This window comes from Solanum verrucosum, unplaced genomic scaffold (genome assembly GCF_900185275.1).
Source record: "Solanum verrucosum unplaced genomic scaffold, falcon-dt-bn FXZP01000261.1, whole genome shotgun sequence".
Taxonomy (NCBI): domain Eukaryota; kingdom Viridiplantae; phylum Streptophyta; class Magnoliopsida; order Solanales; family Solanaceae; genus Solanum; species Solanum verrucosum.
The window spans coordinates 9,526,896-9,549,271 of NW_026019969.1; the positions used below are offsets into that span (position 1 = coordinate 9,526,896).

At 31.3% G+C, this 22,376-nt stretch overlaps 2 protein-coding genes across 2 annotated transcripts; one reads left to right on the forward strand and one right to left on the reverse strand.

Moving 5' to 3' along the window:
• The first annotated feature begins 1,816 nt into the window (after positions 1-1,816).
• On the forward strand, positions 1,817-6,255 carry LOC125816349 (transmembrane emp24 domain-containing protein p24delta3-like). Its single transcript, XM_049495945.1, has 4 exons — positions 1,817-2,058; positions 4,098-4,313; positions 5,706-5,782; positions 5,879-6,255. Exons 1-4 carry the CDS (start codon positions 1,861-1,863, stop codon positions 6,021-6,023), a joined length of 636 nt encoding a protein of 211 aa, XP_049351902.1. The 5' UTR covers positions 1,817-1,860; the 3' UTR covers positions 6,024-6,255.
• Positions 6,256-7,870: 1,615 nt separating this feature from the next.
• Positions 7,871-9,384, reverse strand: LOC125816335 (F-box protein At1g10780). Its single transcript, XM_049495925.1, has 3 exons — positions 8,652-9,384; positions 8,291-8,571; positions 7,871-8,194 (listed from the first exon to the last, which is right to left on the reverse strand). Exons 1-3 carry the CDS (start codon positions 9,382-9,384, stop codon positions 7,958-7,960), a joined length of 1,251 nt encoding a protein of 416 aa, XP_049351882.1. The 3' UTR covers positions 7,871-7,957.
• Between the last annotated feature and the right edge of the window lie 12,992 nt (positions 9,385-22,376).

Genomic DNA, 22,376 nt, shown 5'->3' on the forward strand with positions numbered 1-22,376 from the left:
ATTAATTTAATTTTTCTAGACATTGTTGATCCTCTCGGTAAACTGTTACAAAATCTGTTAATATTATCATATTATAAAATATAAGCCATATAAGTATTTAGAGAACGGTCTAAAGTCTTGTTATCTGATTAAATATATTAATTAATTAAAGTATTACTACTATATATGTATCTTGTAACAATTGTTTCTCCCTCCTTCATTTATAATTTTAACGTTTGACTTTGCATGCCTTAAAAGAATAACAAATAATGTACATATTTATTATTAATGAAAAATTGTTACAATAGGATCTCATATTTATGGAAAATTATGACAAACAGTTTAAATGCATTAGAAGGTCAGATCTAGAGCCCAATGGATAACAGTAGTCTAGGCAAATTCTACCAAAAGTTTGGCAAGTCATTAGTTCCATCTTCCATTATTCCAAAATCATGATGATCAGTATTACTTTCTCCGTCCAATAATAGTTATCCATTATACTAAAATAGTTGTTCAATAATACTTGTTCAATTTAGAAAATCAAGAGATAATTTACTTTTTGTATCCATTTTATCCTTGTTATTAAATACTATTTATCATTTAACACATTTCTCAAAGCATTAAATTTAATAAAGTCAAAGGATAAAATAGTAATAGTAACCCTATTATTTATTGTTTCTTAAGAGGTGTGTCAAGTCAATAGTGGACAATTATTGTTGGACGGAGGGAATAGTAATTAATTTAGAATAATTAATTACTAGTTATAGTACGTAGAGGGTAATATAAGAAACATCGACAAATCCAAGTTTAGAAAGTTGTCTATGTAATCTAGTTTTGCATTAAACATGTAAAATTCATTTTTTACATGTCCTTTTTCTCATATGATTTGGCACTTAAGAAGTACATTTTGAAAGGTTTAAAGACCAAATGGTTTAATTTATCAAACATTAGAAGAAAAAATGGTATTACTAATTACCCAAATGATTTGGATATATCTTTCCATCATTAATATTAAGTAGTCCATATACTTTCTCCATTCACTTTTATTTATCCACTAATTTAAAAATATATTTTCACTTTTACTTGTCATTTTTAACATATCGAGAAAAAATAATTATTTTTCAAGACATATGACTGCTAAATATCAACTAATATCATGCATGTGGGCTGTGGCTGAGCTAGCGTATCATATAGTATAGCTTGCGCGCTGTAGCTCGATGAGGGAGATTAATCATAGTCCGACTAATTCTATCTACCTCTTTCCTTCAGTAAATACACTCCCGATGTAAGAAATGCATGTTCGCTCTGAAGGAATTGTTTGTAAATTGTGGGAAGATATAGAATTAACGAATATGCGGCAAGTGGTAATTGTGTGGTATTTGTAGTTTTTATTAAGATATTGTGTTATGATTTTTGAATAATGTATTATCTAGTTTATTATAAAAATAATAATTTTGTACTAAGCTTATATTATGAGTATTTTTTCATAATGATCGTATAACTCATGTTTTATTATTAAAATTTATTTCCAAAAGCTATGCAGTAAACACCAATTTTAAATAGTGGTTTAAATTAATTAAGACTAGTATGAAAATTTTAAAATTAAATTATTTCAAATTATAATAAGCTGACATTTCTTTGAGACGAATTAATAAGGAAAATGTGTCACATATCCGAGTATAATTTTAAGGGAAAATTAGCAAAAACTAGTCAAAATTCACCAAAGAGGCCCATGGATCCTATAACTAAACCCAATGGGTTCATACAGTGTAATAATTAATCAATTGCAAAGCAAAATACGAGAAGATCGATCTCCTTCTCCGATTTCCATTTTTGAAGATCCCAAAGCTCTGTCAGTCAAAATTCTTCAAGTAAAAGGGAATGATGGGTGACATGAGCAGATGGATATTCTTCATGCTACTCTGTTTATTGCACACGGGACAAGCTATATGGTTGACTGTTCCCCCCATTGGAACTAAATGTGTTTCTGAAGAACTTCACAACAACGTCGTCGTTTTGGCTGATTACTATGCCCTTCCCGATGATCATACCCATCCCAGCCCCACCATTTCCGTCAAGGTATCCCATACTCCGATTCTATCTTTTTTTGTTTTATACTCTACTCTGTATTAGTTAGCAGCCCCGTGAACAACGACCGGGTACCAAATCTTGGGTAGAGGGTTTTTGTAGCTGGAATTCGAACCTGGGTTTTAATTAGTTTTAGTTTAAGATTAGGGAATGCATAGTTTGCTGGCGTACTTCAATTCTTCTTTATGTAAATGAATCTGTGATTTGATCTGCTTAAAGGGTAGTTAGGCATAATCTTCTTTGTTTACATTGGCACCTCACATACAATAGGTATTAGATAGGCTCCATATCAAGGTGAATCAGACACTTATATTTGGCTTTGGCCAATGATATGATGCTGCTGAAATTGATTTTGGTTCTGCTCTTGCTCCTGCATCATCATATGATTCAATTTGCTGCAATGTCGTTGTACTTGGTGCTGCTAGTTATTTCACCCTATAAGCTTAATCCAATTTCTAGCTGAATTTTAATTGTAGCCTTGTGCTTTAGTTGGTCACATGATAATATCAACTTAGGCTCTACATTCTACATCAATCTTAAAGGTTTTAAGATTGGACGTGTCACTTGGCATCATGGGTTCCAAGGGAAAAGCTATGGGGCAGACATGACTGTCGCTCCCTGAATTTACATACCCCCCCCCCCCCCCCCCCCCCCCCAACACACACACACCAGTTTTTTGCAACATTTCCTTAAGCAGGCTCTGTCTGCAGCCTCCTTGTTTAACCTGCTTGAGCTTGCTGTGTGGTTGGATACAAGTTTGGAAAAGTTAGCATAAGTGACATCTAATTAGTTGTTGAGAGTGAACTGTATAAACTCGTCTCAACTTGACCATGTAATATTTGATACAGTTACAATTTGAATCTTGTTACATTTAACATATACCTATCTATAAAGTAGACTATTAGAAATTAGAAAATACTAAAATATCCCAACTCTCCATAATGTACAGAAAGCTCTTTAAATCCGCTACATTAATCATTTTAGGTGAAACTCACAGCAAATAAAATTGTGCATGCTTATTGATAGGAGTGTGATTAGTTAGTATATAGTGTGATGATTTTACTTATTTGATGCTGATATGTTCTTTGTTCCTTCAAAAGAATTTAAAAAAGTTATCATCTTTATTGATACAAATACAGTACTCTCCTTTTTCTAGTTCATAGAATAGGGATCCTGCTTATACTTGATACTCAACTGCTTGTCAAAGTTGAGTCTCTTAAGTTATCTGTTGACAAGGGTGCAGATTTTCAAAGCCATACTGTAGGCAGATTAAGTCTTCAGGCTTTTGGCAAAGGATAAAAGAAAACCACTACGTAAATCTTCTTTTCTTGTCACCTTGTGTCACGTTCATGCAGGTGTTTTTATTGGGTTACCGTTTAGTACAAGGAGCGGTAAGGAGGTATATTTGCATGGAGAAAGTGGAGGAAAATGTATGTGTAAGTTAGCATTATGGGAGAGATTCCTTGCCAAGCCTGCAAATATTTCAATAGTCACACCTTAAACTACCCTGCTCTCCCCTAATTAAGTAAATAGATGGTTGTATTCAAATAATTTTTGTCCCAACATTGTCTTTGATTGCATAGAACAGATTAAACGCTTAGGATTATAGTATTCTTAGTTTAATTGTTTATGTTTCTCTACTGCTTCACCTTCTTGTTTATTGTACTACTAAAGTCTAGACAGCTCCAATGATTCAAAGCATCAACTCATAAGCTGGGTAGTGTATTATGTTTGTATATCCCTGATTGCTCGATTAATCGATAACAAATATTAAATCTCATGGGCTTGTGCCCTGAATGACTCTGTCTCTCTCACACACACACATTAGGACGTGTTTTAAACTTAAAGTGGTATTGCGAGTGTTTTCTCAAGATTCAAGTTTCTTTACTTTGTTTTACTGAAATAGTTTATCGTCCTTTTGTTGGCTAGAACATCTGTACAAATTTTACAGGAGATGTTGTGTCTGATTTATCATATTTCATCATTTCTGCTATTGTAGTGAATCTTATAGTATGTTATTACTTGTGCAGGTCACCTCACCATTTGGGAACACCCTTCATCACAATGAGAACACGACACATGGTCAGTTTGCCTTCACAACAACTGAGGCTGGCAACTATCTAGCTTGTTTTTGGGTTGAAGATGGTCATAATCCAGGAGGTAAGAGCTTAAATGTTGGCCTTGACTGGAAAACCGGAATTGCTGCCAAGGATTGGGAATCAGTTGCCAGAAAGGAGAAGATAGAGGTGGGGCCTTATTTTGTTGTCCTTTCAGATTTTGATCTTCGTTCGTAACATAATTGTCTGAAACCAAAGCGTGCTAGTTTGAAGAAAGTACGAACCCTCAAGGGACAAAAGGGGACTAAAAGCTATAAATTTGAAGCATGTTTCACTAACGAGTCAATAAGGCCATAGTTTAATAATGGTATAAATGAATCTAGAGTTCTTTAATGAGGGAAATCAATGTCATCGATGTCATTTGGATTTGAAATCATGGAGAGCTATGGAGAGAGCGTCAATTAGTAAAATCTCTTATTGTCCACAGTTTGAAGAAAAAAAAGTATTGGCCTATTCTGTATGGCATCTATATTTTGGGACATCATAATTGTTTGACACAATTTCATTTAATATCATGTCATACAAATTTAAAGAACGTAAATTCCATTTAACTATTTAAATTTGAACTGTTTTATGTGATATTTCTTAGTCAAACAAACATTCTGTTTAAATTTAATATTTTCTCCATTATTACTATTTACTAATTTAGTACACAAGTCACAGATTCATAAATATTGTGTACAATCATATATTGTCATATGAAATTGGACAGAGGGAGTACGAGGATGATTCTTACTTTGAGTAAGATAGTCAATAGGGAATAAGTAACCTGATTTAATTCTCAAAAAAAAATAAGTAACCTGATTTATAGGACAGTCAATTTAACTGCCAAGAGAAATTATGTTGCTTGTTTGTTTGTTTATCCTTTCCTTGGTGTGGTCCTTTCTGGACCCTACATAAAGCGGGAGCTTTGTTTACCGAACTGCCCTCTATGTGCGTTTGAACACTTTGCCTTAGTTGGTAGAAGACCCTTTGTTTATGAACCATTTATGCATGGTGGTCCTGAGCATATAAGGTTAATTCATGACTTTATGCTGAGGTTTGAGTTCATTAATTCCTTTGTGTGTCTTTGCTTATTGTTTCTGGAGTTGGCAAGTGGTTGGACACATGAATGTTCTCCTTCTTGTGAGGATGGAGGGATGGCCCCATGGACTTTGTGACTTAGGATGTTCAAGGAGTTAACTATCAATCTTTAGCATTAATTATGATTTGATTATGAAAGCTAGAATTGTCACCTTATAAATCATTCAGGAAAAAGGCTTTGTGGAAGCTTCATTCCGTGATGGAAGTTGAACTCAATGATTCATCCAAGATCAGGACAATTTAGTTTAGCAATAGAAAATTCTGACAAAAGCTTGTATTGTAACTTGTTTAAGCTTCGGTTATGTAGTCGTTATCTCCTTCTGTACAATTGATACATCGGTAAAGGATCATACTTTGGCTTTTCTTTTCCTGATAAGTAGATTAATAGATCTTTTCTGGAAGCTGTAGAAATTTTACTGAAATTTCTGCCTCTAGTAGGGTATTGAACTTGAGCTGAGAAAGCTTGAGGGAGCTGTGGAGGCCATTCATGAAAATTTGATATACTTAAAGACCAGGTACTTTTTAAAATATGTTTATAGATGCAATGCTTTTGGTTTACTTACTTGCTCTTGTTCTTTCACCTTTATACCATCTTCTTTATGTCCTTCCAGAGAAGCAGAGATGCGGGCGGTTAGTGAAATAACTAATACGCGGGTGGCTAGCTTTAGTCTTGCATCCTTGGGAGTCTGCGTCCTGGCAGCGGTTTTACAAATATTGTATCTGAAGCGATATTTCCAAAAGAAGAAGCTAATTTAGACTTTCTTTGGTTGAAGTTACATTCTAGTTGGCAGATAAAATCTTAGGACTAGCATCATTTGGCACTTTTTATGTGATTTTAGTGGATCTACCTTTTACTGTATTAGATATTGAAGGCAAAGGTTTCATGACTTAGATTTGTTCTTCACTTGATCATTTCAGTGGACATTGTTGTTGACTTGTTGTACATTCTCTGAAGCAGTCTTGCTTATTTAAGCAGCGGAATTCTCTCGACTTTTGATTACAGGTTCATCTGAATTCATAATTTTCAACACAAAGTGTGTGTATGTCTATATTAATTATGTGTGAGTAAAAATTTACTAAAATCCAACAAATGTATTATTCTTGAATCCGTAATTTTAATGTTAAATCCGTTAATTTTAAATTTTGGATTCGCTTCTTTGACTGAGAGCTCATTCTTGATATATTTCTTAGTTGTCATGATAATTCCCTTAGTTATGAAATTGCTTCGATAACAGCTAGTATAGCTATTGGTAGGGGTGAACATGGTACAGTGTGGTATGTTAGCATTCTTAATTTTGGCGATAAATTGGTAATTATATTGTTCGACTTTGATTTACATATATCCATTTAATAGAAATATATGATTTTTCCTTTTTAAGAGATGTCTGATTTATGTCATACTAACATGTTATAGGTTCAGAAATATTCAAAAAATAAAATAAAAATACAAGCAATTTCATCGTTAATCAATTGCACAAAAAAAAACATTTCAATCAAGATAAAATAGTTGAAATTCAAACCTTTAAATAATATATTTGCTGGCCATATAAATTATTTATGCTATCGATATATATTATAACTATGATACATTAATTTAACTTAATATATATTGATAGTGTAAAGAATTTATATAATGGGTACATTATCTGCTTTTTATGTAATAACCAATTACACTTATATAACTATCTTATCTAGTTCAAAGAGGATTTGTAAAGTATTTCGTGTTTGGGTTAACAAATTTGTTAATACTTTATAATTTGAGGGTATTTTTATTAATTTAAGTGTTCTTAATCAAGTACATTACAGACTCATTACTCATACATACATTTTTATTCCTATATTATATTATCATAAAAATAACACTCCACATATTTTTCCCATAGTTAAGGAGGTAGTAATTAGTAACAAAATTTGACATCACATGTGATAATAATCTTCGATGATTATGTCATTAAGATTGATTGAAGCTAAACATCTCAATAACATAATAGAATTTATCATTTTACTTTCCAAAAATGAATGTTATCAATAGAGAAATGCTTGTAGGACAATTTTAAAACATAACAATATGTAAAAAAACATGTCATTGGCAAAGGTAAGAATGAGTGAGCGAAGCCCTCAATTAATTGGCTTTCCTCTACTGTAAGTGAAGCCCTCAATTGGATACCGGAGACCTATAATGCTTCATAGGAACAGCTTTTCCAATAATAAGCATCAAGCCATGACTAGTTCCACAAATCTCACTGCATTAACCATAGTAAACTCCTTCTCGTTGTACTATGGACATTACACTGACCATAGTAAACTACTGAACTCTTTTTCTTTGTACTGACAATATAGAAGCTTTTGCAATGGATATAGCAAAAAATGAAAATTAAGCATCTCAATTTCCAAAAAAAGCAAGGATTTCATCTAAAACCAAAGAAATTCATATATGATTTTCCTCAACACCTCTAATCTGGCTTAAAATTTAAAACACCTGAGCTCCAAGTCTGGCTATAAAATTCAGAAGGTACAAAAATAAAATTACAAATGTCTAGGAACTGAGAAGGAAATGGTCCAAGTATGTTCCTATAAAAATCAAAGAGAACAAGGAAATATCCAATCATTATTCAATTGAAACAATGGGTGTGCTGCCCTTCCGAGGACCCTGCTAATGCGGGATGCCTTGTGCACTGGGCTACTCTTTTTTATTCGATTGAAACAATCCTGCGATGACTGTGAGTGAATTTGCAAATATCCTCAAAAAAATCATCTGTGCTGCTATGGCTGCTCTTCATCTGAAGAATTCTTATTCTCATCTTCCTCAGTTTCTTTCCACAGTTGATTAGAGACTCTAGAGTACTCATCTTTTGTTCAGCATTCAGTGGTGACCTAACGGTGACTACAACCTCCTCAAGGCAAGGGATCGTAAATCTGGAGTCCACCTGCAAACATCCAAGATTTCAAATGTCATGAACTAGCTAAACAAACATTAAGTGCACCATGAGGAACCATTGAGCAAGGAGAAACTAAAGACTCACATTTCTCAAACTGTTTCTCTGGCAAAGAGCAGCAAACATGGCACCATGGATTTCAAATTTTGTTAGCTTGGGATGACTGTTAAAGAAATCAACAATATCAATCTCAGGAAATGGCTGAAGAGCATCAAAATCCCCGGTGAATTCCACCTTCATGAGGAGATGCTTGACTTCACTTGCCAATTGAAGCATATAGTGTATAGCACTCCAACACCATTGAACTCCTCTCATCTCCAATGACTCAAGTGCCACAAGCTTTCCAAAATCAAGAGCACCAACCCGTCCTACAATAAAAGTTGGTTGATTGTGATACTGTTTGAAAGTAGAGCACTAAAATAGTATTTAAAAATGGAATTTTCAGTACCTGCAGTATTAGAAATGATGAGGTCTCTGAGAAATTGAGTCGCAGGGACTCTGATCCCACTAAAGCCTTGCACTTCCAAATGTTGAAGCTTCGGAGAATTGACAGTAAGGGAGCATTTACCTAAGCCATTGAAATCAAGTTTGCATTTCTCCAGATGAGGAAGCTCAATAAAGACATCTGTCAGTCCTTCACAACCAAGGAGCAACAGGTTACTCAAATTGGGGCAAGCCATTAATGCAGCATGGAGGTTAGAGTCATCTGTTACTGCACCAACTATTTCAAGATTTCTAAGCTTATGGAAAGTGTGCCATTTTGGGCCACGAGTCATATTCACACCCCAAAGTTTCAATGACTCCAAATTCGTTGCTGCTCCGATACTGTCCAACTTCCTGGAGCAAGAATTCATATCAACAAGGTTGTCATCCATCTTTAGTTCAAGCTTCCGTAGAGAATGTCCTGCCAATGAAAGCCATGACGCTAGGCCAGAACCACTAAAAGGACAGTACACAACAAGTTCTTCCAATTTATTAATTGATGAAACCATGTGCCCAATAATGTCATCAGGAGAGAACCTCTTAACATCATCAAAAATGTTACGAGTGAAGACAAGCTTGTTGAGATAAGGAATTGACTCCTTCCATCTCTTTGATACACAAGAAGCAGAAGCCACATCTTTTGCATTGGTTACATAGACTAAGATGCACGGGACAATGGCATCTGGCAAAAAGTCCATTTTTTCTGGGTAGAGATATCAAACAGGTTATGGTCAGTTACAAATCATAACAAAAGAAAAAAAGCAACATCAAAATTTTAAGCACCTTGATTACAGAAGGTTTAAAATTTTCATCTGTTAAAAAATAATAATCTTGAACATAAAAAACAAATATTATCATTATTATCCAACTGTCAAATTAAATCATGAGGCTAACTTGCACTCCAAAAGCTAGCGGAAAAGAAAAGATTCCTCAAGTTTTATAAGGAAGCTAGGGTTCTCAACCTTCACTAGATGTGGGATTCATTCAATTCATCCCACTCAAAAAAAAGTACATATGGTAAAAAGTTGTCATTTTTAGTAATCCGCAATGAGTAAGCCAGAACAAAGATCTACAGACTACATGGATTAACTGAAATGGCATATGATAAAACGAATCCATGATTATATGGAGAAATGACCACACTGGAACACAAATACAACATTAGCCAATATACACATCTTAATTATCAAAGAATTAGATGAAACTTCATTAACATAACATATACATCTATAGATTCAAACTTTGGCAAGAAAAAAAATTCAGAATTTTAACTAAACCAATGCAAACATTTGTCTTTTTCAGCCTTAGATGCTGATTTAATATAAACATATATATCTCATCTATAAATTAAAACAGAAATGAACCTACATCAAGTGCCCAAAACTTAAATCTACTAACGCCAGCTGGGGGTTAGGGTAGCACACAAATCAGGAGCAGAAATTAACGATTGACCCATGTAAAGAAATTCTTTGATAACGAACAATTAACATGAATTTCATCAGATTAACAAACACCAAAAACGAAATGTAGGTTCATGAAACAAAAAAGATTAAATCTTTGAACAACCACATTACCAATCTAAATCGATTAACTATAGAATCAGTTAAACAGAAGCTCACGATGAAGGATTCAGTCAAGTTTTCGGCTTTCAGCAACAAAGAAGATGCTCAGATTTAAGCTTATTCAGAGCAGAAATTAAAGAAAACCCATGTAAATAAATCCATCGATAACAAACAATTAACATGAATTTCATCAGATTAACAAAAACCAACAACGAAATGTATGCTCATGAAACAAAAAAGATTAAATCTTTAAACAACCACATTGACAAACCCAATCGATAAACCATAGAATCAAGAAAAGAGAAGCTTACGATGAAGAATTCAGCCGAGCTTTATGCCTTCCCCAATGAAGAAGATGCTCAGATTCGAGCTTATTCTAGAGAGAGAAAGAGATATAGAGAGAGAAAGGGGAGTGAGAAAATGGTGAAGGCGCGGGTATATATGGAGCGCTGTGGAGCTGTTTTCAAAATTCAAAAAAGTTTGTGTTATTTTCATGCATGCAAAAAATGACCCGCTTCGTTTTTGAATTTTTGGACCGTTTGTGAGCCTTTTTTTGAATGAAAATTATTCAAATAGCGCCTTAACAACACATGTTAACTTCTTTTTTTAATTTTACCCTAAGTCCTAAATTTTATACCATGTGTGAATATGGTTCCCTTTATTTCAGAAATATTTGTCTTTTTTTCCAAAATATTTTCCAATTTGAAATTTGAAATTTAAATTATGTCATACGTAGGAGTATTGTTCGTCCATGTTTTTTATTCAGATTTATTTTTATTCTAGAGAAAAAATAATAGTGAATTCGATTTTTAGAGTCTTATGATAATACGTGCATGAATATTTGAATTGATTTCACTAGTTTGAGTCGTTTGTGTAGAGTGTTATTCATCACATGGTTTATTCGGATTCATTTTATATTGGTGAAAAAAAATACTGTACATTTTAGGGTAAATTAAGTTTTTAAGTGTTTTACGTTTATACGTGCATGAATATAATTGGATTGATCTCACCAGTTTGAGTCGCGTATTCATGTGGATCATTTATTTATACTCTTAAATAAACGCGTTGATTCTTGAGGGTTTTGGGTAATTTGATATCACTTTCCTTGATTTATAGATTTATTTCCATAAATCTATAATAACTTTGCTTTTATTGGCTTTCGGATATAGATTTTGAAGTTGAAAATTTGAAACTTAAAAATTTGAGTTTTAAATTAGTGGTCTTTGAACTTGTAGTAGTGTTTAGAATAAAAATGAATTTTTGTAACAGTGTAATTTCTCTCAAAATCCTTTTGAAATTTGAAAAAAATAAAAATTAAGACAGATTTTCATAATATGATTCAAAATCTTTGGTCAAAGATTTATTTAAAGAATTTGTTTAAGGTATAAATCAAAAAATATCTGGTCAAACATATAATTAAAGATGAATTTTTAAAATATGATCTAGAATTCATGGTCAAAGCTAGCTTAAGACCCATTTGACCCCAAGAATACTTGGAAAAATTTGGGAAGTGGTATTGGGTCATATAACTTGACAAATATATTGGCCAAGTATCCCAAGTTCCCTCCCAAATTTTTAAGTACTAGAAAATACTAGTATTTGGGTCAAGTTATAATATTTGGGAATTTTAAAAAATTCAAAGATTACCCCAAACTTTTATATTTTATAAAAAAAAAATATATTCATTATTCATTAATTCCAACTAATATTTGTTACTACCTCCTCCGAAAAAGTTCGAGTTCTAATTTTAGTGACAAAATTGAGAAAAAAGAACAATTTGTGTTTAATGGTTTATAATTATAATTGAATCAGTGACAAACTTGAGTATGCGATTAATGTATTGTGTTGCCTATGTTGTTTATTTGTAATTGTTGATTGTTATCAATTATATTATAAGGTTATTTTTTAATGGAACATATTCATTATAAAATGGTAATACAAATTTATGGGTATTTTAATAGTTTTTAGAACTTATCATATTTTTTGAAGTAGTCAAATATTCTTGGAAAAACTTGGGGCCAAAAACATGGTGTAATTTCACCAAAAATTTGACCCAAATATTATTTATCAAAAATATTTTGAAACTTGAGATGCTAGCTTAGACTTTTTAGTTTGGAGTTTTTGACTAAAATCGTCCCTCAATTATGACTCAAATCTAATGTATATCCTTATATTATCTAAGTGAGCAAAAGACATCCTTATACCATCCAAAAAATAATAAGAATCATCATCCAGTTTATTTTTGTTAAGAAACTGATTGAATCAATAATTTTTTTTAAAAATTTGGTCATGTCTTTGCCACGACGAGAAGATCAAAGTTACCTAAAAAGACTAAGGATATGAGTTCGAAATGAATCTTTCATTCTCGAAATTTAAATTTTGTGTATTGTAAATTTATATGTTTTCTTGCATCATCAAGTAAATTGACTTGCAACAATACATAAGTCTTGAAATATTTATACACAATAGGTTCCGTTGGTTAGAAAGATTATATATTTAAAAATATTACGCCCAACTATTTATTTATTTTTTAAAAAAAATATCCAGTAATCAGTATGTATGTATGTTATATACAATCCAATTCACATTTTATAAAATGTACAAAAATGCTGAAAATTTAGGGAAATTACGTAGGCGTTTAGTTATGAAAAAAAATAATTTAAAAATTGAAAATTTTGAAGTTGGAGTTGTGTTGGGCCTTACTTTTTACAAAGAATATTTAGAATTTAAATATATAGATTTAAACCATTAATTTCTAAAAATTAGAAAAATCACCCAACTTGACTAACTTAACCATGTGTACATATATTCATTCGACTTGGCACATTTTTTTGTTGGTGGCGTGAGTTTCTTAAAATAAAAATAGACATAAGGATGAATCTTGCAAGTTTTTGGATAGGGGTGTACAAAACCGAATCGAAAACCAAACCAAATCGCAAATCGAGTCAAATCGAAAAAAAATCCGACTAATGGTTTGGTTTGACTTGATTTGGTATTGAAAATAAAATCCGACTATATTTGGGCTAATCTGATTTTAACTAAAAAAATTCAACCCGAGACAACCAACCTGACATTATATATGTAATTTTAAAATTTTATTTTATACATAAAAATATTTACTTTGATATAATTTTAAAATATTTCTTATAATATTTCACAGTTTTTATCTTTTAATATATTATTTCAAGTTTAAAACTTAAAATTCGGAATGGTCCAATAAAGATTATAGTTCATAGATGTTGATAATTATAATAAAACTTAAATCGAAATCAAATTAATTCTAATGCAAAAAGAAAATCAATTCAACACTAAGAATGACAATAATATTGAATATTTGTTCTTTCGTTTTACATTGGTTTAGATAATTAAAATACATAATCTAATTTTAATTTTCCTTAAATATTTAGTAATGTAACTAATACTTATTAAACTTATTTTAGCATGATTTAGTACTTTTAAATTATGATCATTGTCTTTATGACTTTGCAATATTTATTTTATATGATGATTTCATTATTATTTTTATTAAATATTTTAGTGTCATCAGTACTCATCTCATTTTTTGTGTTATTTTCTTAAGAAACACCTTAGATAATTGTATTTTTGTTGGACTAAAGAAATATTTGGAGTACAAGTTAATTATATGTTTGTATGCAAACTTTACCGAAAAAATCCAAAAATCTGAAAAAATTCGAGGTTTATTAATTTGGTTTGATTTATAAATTTAAAAATTTGGCACAATGGTTTGGCTTGGTATTTGAAAAATCTGAACCAACCCGAGGTTGAAAAACCCGAAAAAATCTGATTTTTATTAGTTTGGTTTGGTTTATAAATTTAATTTTTTTACACAAATGGTTTGGTTTGATATTTGAAAAACCTGAACCAACCCGGTCATGTACACCCCTATTTTTGGATAGTGCAAGGATGTTTTTTGTTCACTTATATAACACAAGGATGCACTTTAGGTTTAAGTCATACTTTAGAGATGATTTTAGCCAAAAATTCTTATAATTTATGTTGTGCAAATATTATTTACTATTTTTACCATCAACTAAACAAAAACTCTGAAAAGTTATTCATAATATATTTTCTTCTACTCAGATTCATCTTATAGTGAAAATATAATATGTTTTTTTAAGTAAATTATAGAATTTGCTCTTAGACGTATATAAACATTTGGGTTAATCTTACTAGCTCAATCACTTTTATGGATCATTAATTTAAATATTTATGTTAGCATAATATATTGAATAATCTTGAGGATTTTTGGTAATTACAAACCACTTTCCTTAATGTAGTTTTAGGTTTATCTTCATCGATTTATTGTAATTTTTCTTTCTATTTTAATTTTCTATGATTTATTATGTACAAAAATCATTTATCGCTTTCAAGGTTTGTTATTCCAAATAAATATATATGTTTTCAAATATTTTTTTTGCGTTTATCTTCCCTTAGTTGAGAGACGCTTAATTAATTTTATGACCTAAAATCAAACTTTAACCAGAGATTCTATATTAGTCATTTTATACATCTTTAAGATGCAATATAATTAATACTAGATTTTTTTTTTATCGAGTTTAAGTCAACCCTACCACCAAAAAAAAAACTTCAAATGTGAAAGTATAAGTGAAAAATTTAATTAAAATAACATAGTATGTTAATCAGAATAAGTTCCACCTCATTTTATTTGGTACAACATACCCTTTATTATATTGTAAAATATAATATATTTATTTATTAGACGACTTATAGTAATGAAGTTTTAATATAAATAGTACTACTTTCAAAAGTGTTGGAGTGCTTGGTCCTATTTGTTTTAAAGTAGATTATTATTTTTTAAACAATAAATTAGTTTTCTTAACCAAAATAGTCTATGATTTCCCTTTAACATTTTTAATACTTGAGTTTATGTATTGGTGTAACACCCCAGAAATTTTTTGAGCTAAGACTTGAACCATCCTTTGTTGTGAGTAGGATTTTACCGAGGAATTAAAATTTCTTAAGTGTTAAGTTCACTAGATGTAACACCTTGAGTTCGAAAAAGAACTAAATTGGAAATAGCAAAATCTGAAATTTTGCAAGTTATGCTTAAGTATGAGTTTTGGGTCGACTTCAAACGACCATAACTCCTAGCTCAGGATGAGTTAGGTGTGCTACCAAATACCGTAGGAAATACCTTTGAATTATCTTTCCAACGCCGCCGAGTTTACTAAGTTTAGAGGTCGGATGAGTGAGATATGACCTTTTGAAGTTAGGTTGTCCTGTTAAGGAAAGTTAACCGAATTTTAGAGGGGTATTTTGGTCTTTTCCTTATACAATCAGATTTAATTTATTTTTAGTAATATTTTAGGGGTCTAATCTGACTAGGTTTAGTTTTATAATCCTATTTTACGCTTAGGGTTTTAGTTGAGAGTTCAAGAAGAGAAAAGAAAAAGAGAGAAGAGGAGAAAAGAAGAGAGGATCAAACGTTCATCTAGATTTGTGTGTGTTGTAGCGGATTTTCGCCATGGGTGTGATACCTAAAAGGTATGTAAGCTTCCATAGTGTTGGGTTAGTTCACCCACACGCCAATCATGTTATTTCCAACGAAATTTCATTCTTGAAGTTGAAAGATTAGAGTTCTTGATGAGTTCTTGATAGGTGTTCTTGAAGTTCATTCTAAATCTTGTTGTGTTGGAGTTTTGATGATTTCTTGAGATGAAATTTAGTAATTTGAGTGTTTTTTTTAGTATATTAGAGTGTACTTATGTTAAGTAATCGAATCCAAGTGATTGGGAAGAAACCGTTCGATTTTAAGCGAGTTAGGGTGAGAAAATGAGCAAGAAAAATTCATTGGATTTTCTGGGTTGGGGCCTGGCACGATGCGCCAGTCAGAGCGCCCCAATCCCTCCTCTGAAGTTTAGGGTCTGGCGCCCCGCGCCACCCATAGCGCCAAGGTCGCCTGCCCCATCCAGTTTGTCGTCGGTTGCCCCGTTGGAGTTCGTTTAAAGTGCACATTCACTCATTTTCGATTCTAACTACTTTAAGCTACTTCTAAACACCTAGAAATCATTCATAACATGATCATAACCTTGAATTCATAATTCAAGTTCAAGGTAAAGTTATGAGTTAAGTTTTTGAGAATTCTGTCGAATATTCTAAGAAAGTCCTTTAAGTTTTTTTGAGGAGTCTTCTACAACTTCTAGTAACTTGTTTCAAGACTCGAGCAAGTAAGTGTGAGGATGAGGAGAATGTACTCATGAGTCTACTTTGTCATCACGAGTTCCTTCATATCATGAACCATAACTCTTGAATTCATAATTCACATTCAAGAGAGAGTTAAGAGTAGAGTTCAAGAAAGCCTTTGAGCTCAACGGTAAATCTTTTGAGATCAACTATCGATTTGAACTAAGTTTTGAAGAAGTAAGTTAAAGAATAAGAAGAGTCGTATACCTGAGTTTCTTATTGATATATTGACATTTGAGTCAAGTCGTTTATGCCCATAACTTCCGCATGAACTCCATCAGTTTAGTATCTTTGAAAGAAGTAGTATCTTCAAGTTCTAAGTCTTGAGTATTGAGTTCCTAATCTCCTATGAGATTATATTTATAATCATGACACTATTACATGTTACCCATGAAGTCCTTGAGTTGAACCCTATAAGTCGAACAGTCTTGAGATGAGAAGTATATTTGAGTCTTTGAGTTGAGTAGTTCATGCTCATAATTCCGCATGAACCCTATGAGTTGAACATTCTTGAAATGAGTAGTATTAGTGAAGTTCTTGAGTTTCAAGTATTGAGATCTATCTATGATTATTGAAAACCTTGCATCGAGTCGTTCACGTCCATAATTCGACATGAACCATATTTTAAGAAGTCTTTTACAAGTATTTTAACTTTGTTTGAAGACTTAAGTTTTGAGTTCAGTAAAGAGTAAAATTGAAGTTCATTTCTTCAAAATTATATGGGGACTATGCATTTCCAAAACAATTAAAATGTTTTCACATTTAAATAAGAACGAAAAACTGAGATTTTCAAAAGAGTCTTTGAGCTAGTGTTTCAGTAAAGAGCCTTTGAGCTAGTTTTTCAGTAAAGAGCCTTTGGACTAGTTTTCAGTTAAAGAGTTAATGCTTTCACAATAAAGCAAGAGAGGAAATTTTGATTTCCAAGATAGCCTTTGAGCTAAGTTTTTGAGCACTAATCTCAAATCACAGAAAGAGGTATGTTTTTAAAACATAAAGAGCTAGTATATTTTGGGAGTAGTATTGAGTACCGATATGGGGGAGAGTTCAGATAACTCACAGCCCCATAAACCATGTAGCCATCACGGGTAGAAAATGGTCATACTTTTTAGATGAATCATTTTCGCATAGACTAGTGGATCCACTTTGTAGTTCAAGTCATATACATGTGGCAAGGTATAGGATGTGCTGGCAGTGGGAGGAAGATCGTTGTATTAACACAATAGCTCTTATGTGATGGTTTTCGGTTAGAGAAACTCCCACATCAATATTTTATATTTTTATATACATCAGATTATTTGTATTTTTACATATATCTCAGAGTTATATGTATCTTTGCATACACAGAGTTAGCATTACGTGTTTAAACAACTTTTCTTTATATTGCACATGTTTTAAATTGCTTTATATTGAAATGAGTTCAGTTATGTTGAGTTGAGTTGAGCCAGGTAAGTTCTTCAGTTTCTTTCAGATTTTTTTCAAGCTTATGCTTATGCTTTAGAATTCCTCTTACATGCTCGTACATTCCACGTATTGAACACTTTGGTCTGCATCTTCTCATGATACAAACACAGGTATTCAGGATCATCATCAGGAGTTTCGCTGATACATCTGAGAGTTCGAGTTAGCTATGGTGAACCTCCATGCTTCCGGAGGATTTCATTTACCTTTCAGTTATATTAGTTGTTAGGATGTCGTGGGTCTTGTCCCGACTTCCATCTTTATCAGTTAGAGGCTTTATATATAGTCAGTATAGTTGAGAAGCATGTATTTTTCATTTATTTTATTAAATGTTTTAAAGACTTAAGTTGCCTATTTTATGGCGAGTTGAATATATTATTTTTATTCTAAGTTGTTCATTTGAGTTAAAGTTGCGAAAAGTTGAGTTTATTAAATTTTATTCAGATTAAGCTTTTGCATGCTTAAGTTAGTCTTCCGCTTGTAGTCAGCCAGGATGAGGGTTCGCTTGGAGACCAACAATGATTCTTGAGTGCCGGCCACGTCCAGGGTGTAGACTCGGGTCATGACAATTGGTTTCAGTTAATAAGTTATTTTTATAGTCATTTCAGAACTTTATTTTAAAGGGTTCTTATTTTAATGAATTGCATGAACAAGCTAAGTGATCAGTATCTACGATCTTTAAGTGTTTTCGATATGGTACAAAATTAAAATCAAGATCAAACTTACATTTTAAGAGTTTGATGAGTTATTATTTGTTTGGAATCAATTAATCATTTGTTTGCAAAGTTATATATATATATATATATATATATATATATATATATAGCCAATCAAATATGAGAAAAGTAAAAAATATTTTCTAAAAAATGGTTTCATACCTACCAAAAATTTAAAAACCTGGCAATTTGCATGCTTATATTATTGTTATACAGTGTAACTATGTACATAGTTAAATTACATTTAACCTGATTATTGAATTGGCAGTTTGTTAATTTCATCTTTATATTCGAATAAATATTTGCTTAGAAGTTGGAACTAACCAAGTATAACTGGCTAATTATTTTTATTATATATTAATCAAACACAGTATAGTTTGAGCATATCTTTTTTAATTTCTATATATCACCAGATGATACCTTATTCTTTTGGTGAACCAAATATCTAACCAAACCAGTCCATAGAATATTCTTTTTTTCGTGTGTACTTTTTTAAAAAAAAAATATATAAAAAAAAAATAAACGTGCATAGGTACTCCTAACAATTTTATAAAAAAGTGTTACGATTCTATACACAATTTTGAATTATTAATTAATGTTTAAGGAACATTTATGGGCTAAACATAACCAAGTTAATTATTAGACCAACAAGAGTTGTGATGAGATTGATAAGATTCCTTTATAACTTCACTAAAGCTTTCTCAAATCATCGATTATGTAGAAGATCAAGGTAGAACATTCTTTCCTCTTAAATAGGTCTTACATGATACAAATATGATTAGTCAACTCCAATATTGATAACGAAACGATAGGTGTGCATCAATTTGATTTGTTCTTCAAGGTGTGCTAGGTCATTTAACTTTACCTATGACTTCAAAATAATTATTTAATTCCAATTAGGAAAAGAAAAAGAAAAAGAATCATTTAATTGGAATAATTCCTTAATAGAGTATCAACCAACTTGAAATTACTGATTAGGTGGTTCATTTAATTTGAATGGAAGATATTAGGTATCCTCTTAACCTTGTGTGAAACATGGTTATCTATTTCAAATTTCGTTGACATTTAATATATAAGATAAGATAAAAAAAGGCAGTGATAACGAATTAAACACAAAACATACTTATAATTAACTGGTTATGAGTAGTGGCGGATCAAAAAAATTCATCAAAGGGTGTTAGTGGTTGTCTAGTTATGAGTAGTGGTAGATCCAGAATTTTCATTAAAGGGTTGTCTAGTTATGAGAGTGTCGGATCCAGAATTTTCATCAAAGGGTGTCAGTGGTTGTAGTAAAAAATTAGTAGGGCTTGAACACACATCCTCATGGAATTTTTACAACCCCTTAACCAACAGATTAAACATTCAACTTGTTTTAAGATGTGTCAATACTTGTATATATATTTATTAAACCAAAATTTGACATCTATATACATTGTAATTTTCGGCGAAGGGGTATCACTTGACACCCCGTGACGAAGAGTGGGTCTGCCTCTGCTTATGAGACACAACACATAAACGAACTTTAGTCATCTTACTAGCAATGTTTCATTTTTCTTGTGTTCGAATATATAAACGGTCAGAGGGGAATTCAAAATACAAATATATATATATATATATATATATATATATATATGATCCTTTATATAAATTTATTGTTTCTTTCACCGTGACACGTCAACTAGAATTAATACTTTGTAAATATTCATACGATTCAAAAGATCTATCAATTGAGCCCAACTTGGATTAAAAAAAGTATAGTCTAGTCTACAACTCAGCGTTGATTAATAATCGTTTAGATAGCAATGGTACATTAGAACTAACTTATGTTTGATTTCTAAATATCAGTAATTGAAAATAAGTAACTATATATAGTTTAACTTTAAGTATATCTTTATGACAAAAATAATAATCAATAACAATGAAAAATAGTGTGTAGATCGCGTGAATGATGAGACCGGTCTAACCTAAAGTCCAGGCTCTGCCCAATATGCATAATAAACTAAATTATACTAATTCAACTCTAAAAAATGATAGTCAGTGACTTTAACTATAAAGTGCATTATACATGTATATAATTTAAAGGGAAAGGCATAGATTCCCTCCTGAACTTGTCCCGAAAAGTCAGTTATACGCTTAAACTATTATGACAACATATTACACACCTTTACTATTTAAAAATTTATTTATTTACCCCTGAGACAGGTAACACCACTCTCACAATATGTGGTGTATTACACTTGCTACCACATCACTGTCATGTCAACGCTATGTCAGAAATTTAAAAAAATTATATTCTTTTTTATTTTTAATTAAATTTTCTTTTCTTAACTATATTTTACACTAATTAATCTCCAATTAATTATTAAAATTCTCTAATAATTATATTTTCTTCATAGCAAAATTACAATAAGATGAAAATTTTAACAATGGCCGCCAAGAACACTAATCGAAACATGGAGTTGATTTATGGAGTGGAAAATTCTCCCATTCTCTCAAAAAAGCCCGCCATAGTTGTAGTGGCTAAGAAACCCCCAAAATTTTATCCCATCAATGACATTAAGAATTCTTTTGTTAACAAACACAAATCAAAATCCACAAAACTTAGATTCATGATAAGTAATTTGCTAAGCAAGCTGAGAAGAAGTTGAAAAGAAGATATTTTTGCTTAAAAGAAAGAGGAGAAAAATGTGCTTCCTCAAGAGAGTGGGGTTGAAGAAGAAGAAGAGGAGGGTGGGTTGTGAAGAAGAAGAGATGTGGAGAGTGGGGTCTAATTGAATTTTGATTTTTTTCTACTTTAATAATTCTGACACGCCTATTTTTATTTTTTTAAAAATTATTTTGTCACAACAGTTTTAAGGGGTAAATAAATTCACTTTTAAGTAGTAAAAGTGTGTAATAGGTCATCATAATAGTTTAAGCGTGTAACTGACTTTTCGGAACAAAGGGAAATTTATGCATTTTCCCTAATTTATACTGTATACAACTATACATTGACTTATATTGAACAAATAACCTTTTCAACTACTCCTATTAACTTCATAAAACAAAAGTATCAAATATTGTCATTAAAGCAATATGATGAATTAATGATTGACCAATCAGAATTTAATTATTTCACTGTCTATGTTTGTATTCAGTGCCATAAAATAATCATAAAATTACTAAAAGTAATCATCAAGTTCCAAGTGTATAAATGCAGATGGCTAACCTTTTTTCGCATTCCATTAAGCACATCTTAATAATTCAATGATCCCCCCTGCCATCTTGAGTAACTCTAAATAAAATTATTAAAAAACACACATGCAAAATATAAAGTAAAATAAAGTGAAACATTGTTAAAAAGAAGAAGAAGAAAGGATAGAGATTAGAGAATAAAGGGTAAACACAATATTAGCATCATAAAAAAATGTGAAAAATAAACTATATTTTCCTTTCATATAGAATTTAATGAATAAAATTATTTCAGTACGTAGACTTTTTTTCCTTCTAAGATGGGGGCAATGGGGGAGATAATTACAATGTAGGGAATCAAACACTTACAATAAGATGAGAGTTCAGATAACCAACTAACTAAGTTACTAAAATTCTCACATAGACGAATAAGTAATAACTAGATTAAAATGTCAAAATTCCATAAATTAATAGTTTTACTCGGACTTGACACTTAATTGGAAAAAAATAAATAGGGAAAGCATTAGCTAAGTTTATATTACAATATATTACCTTCCT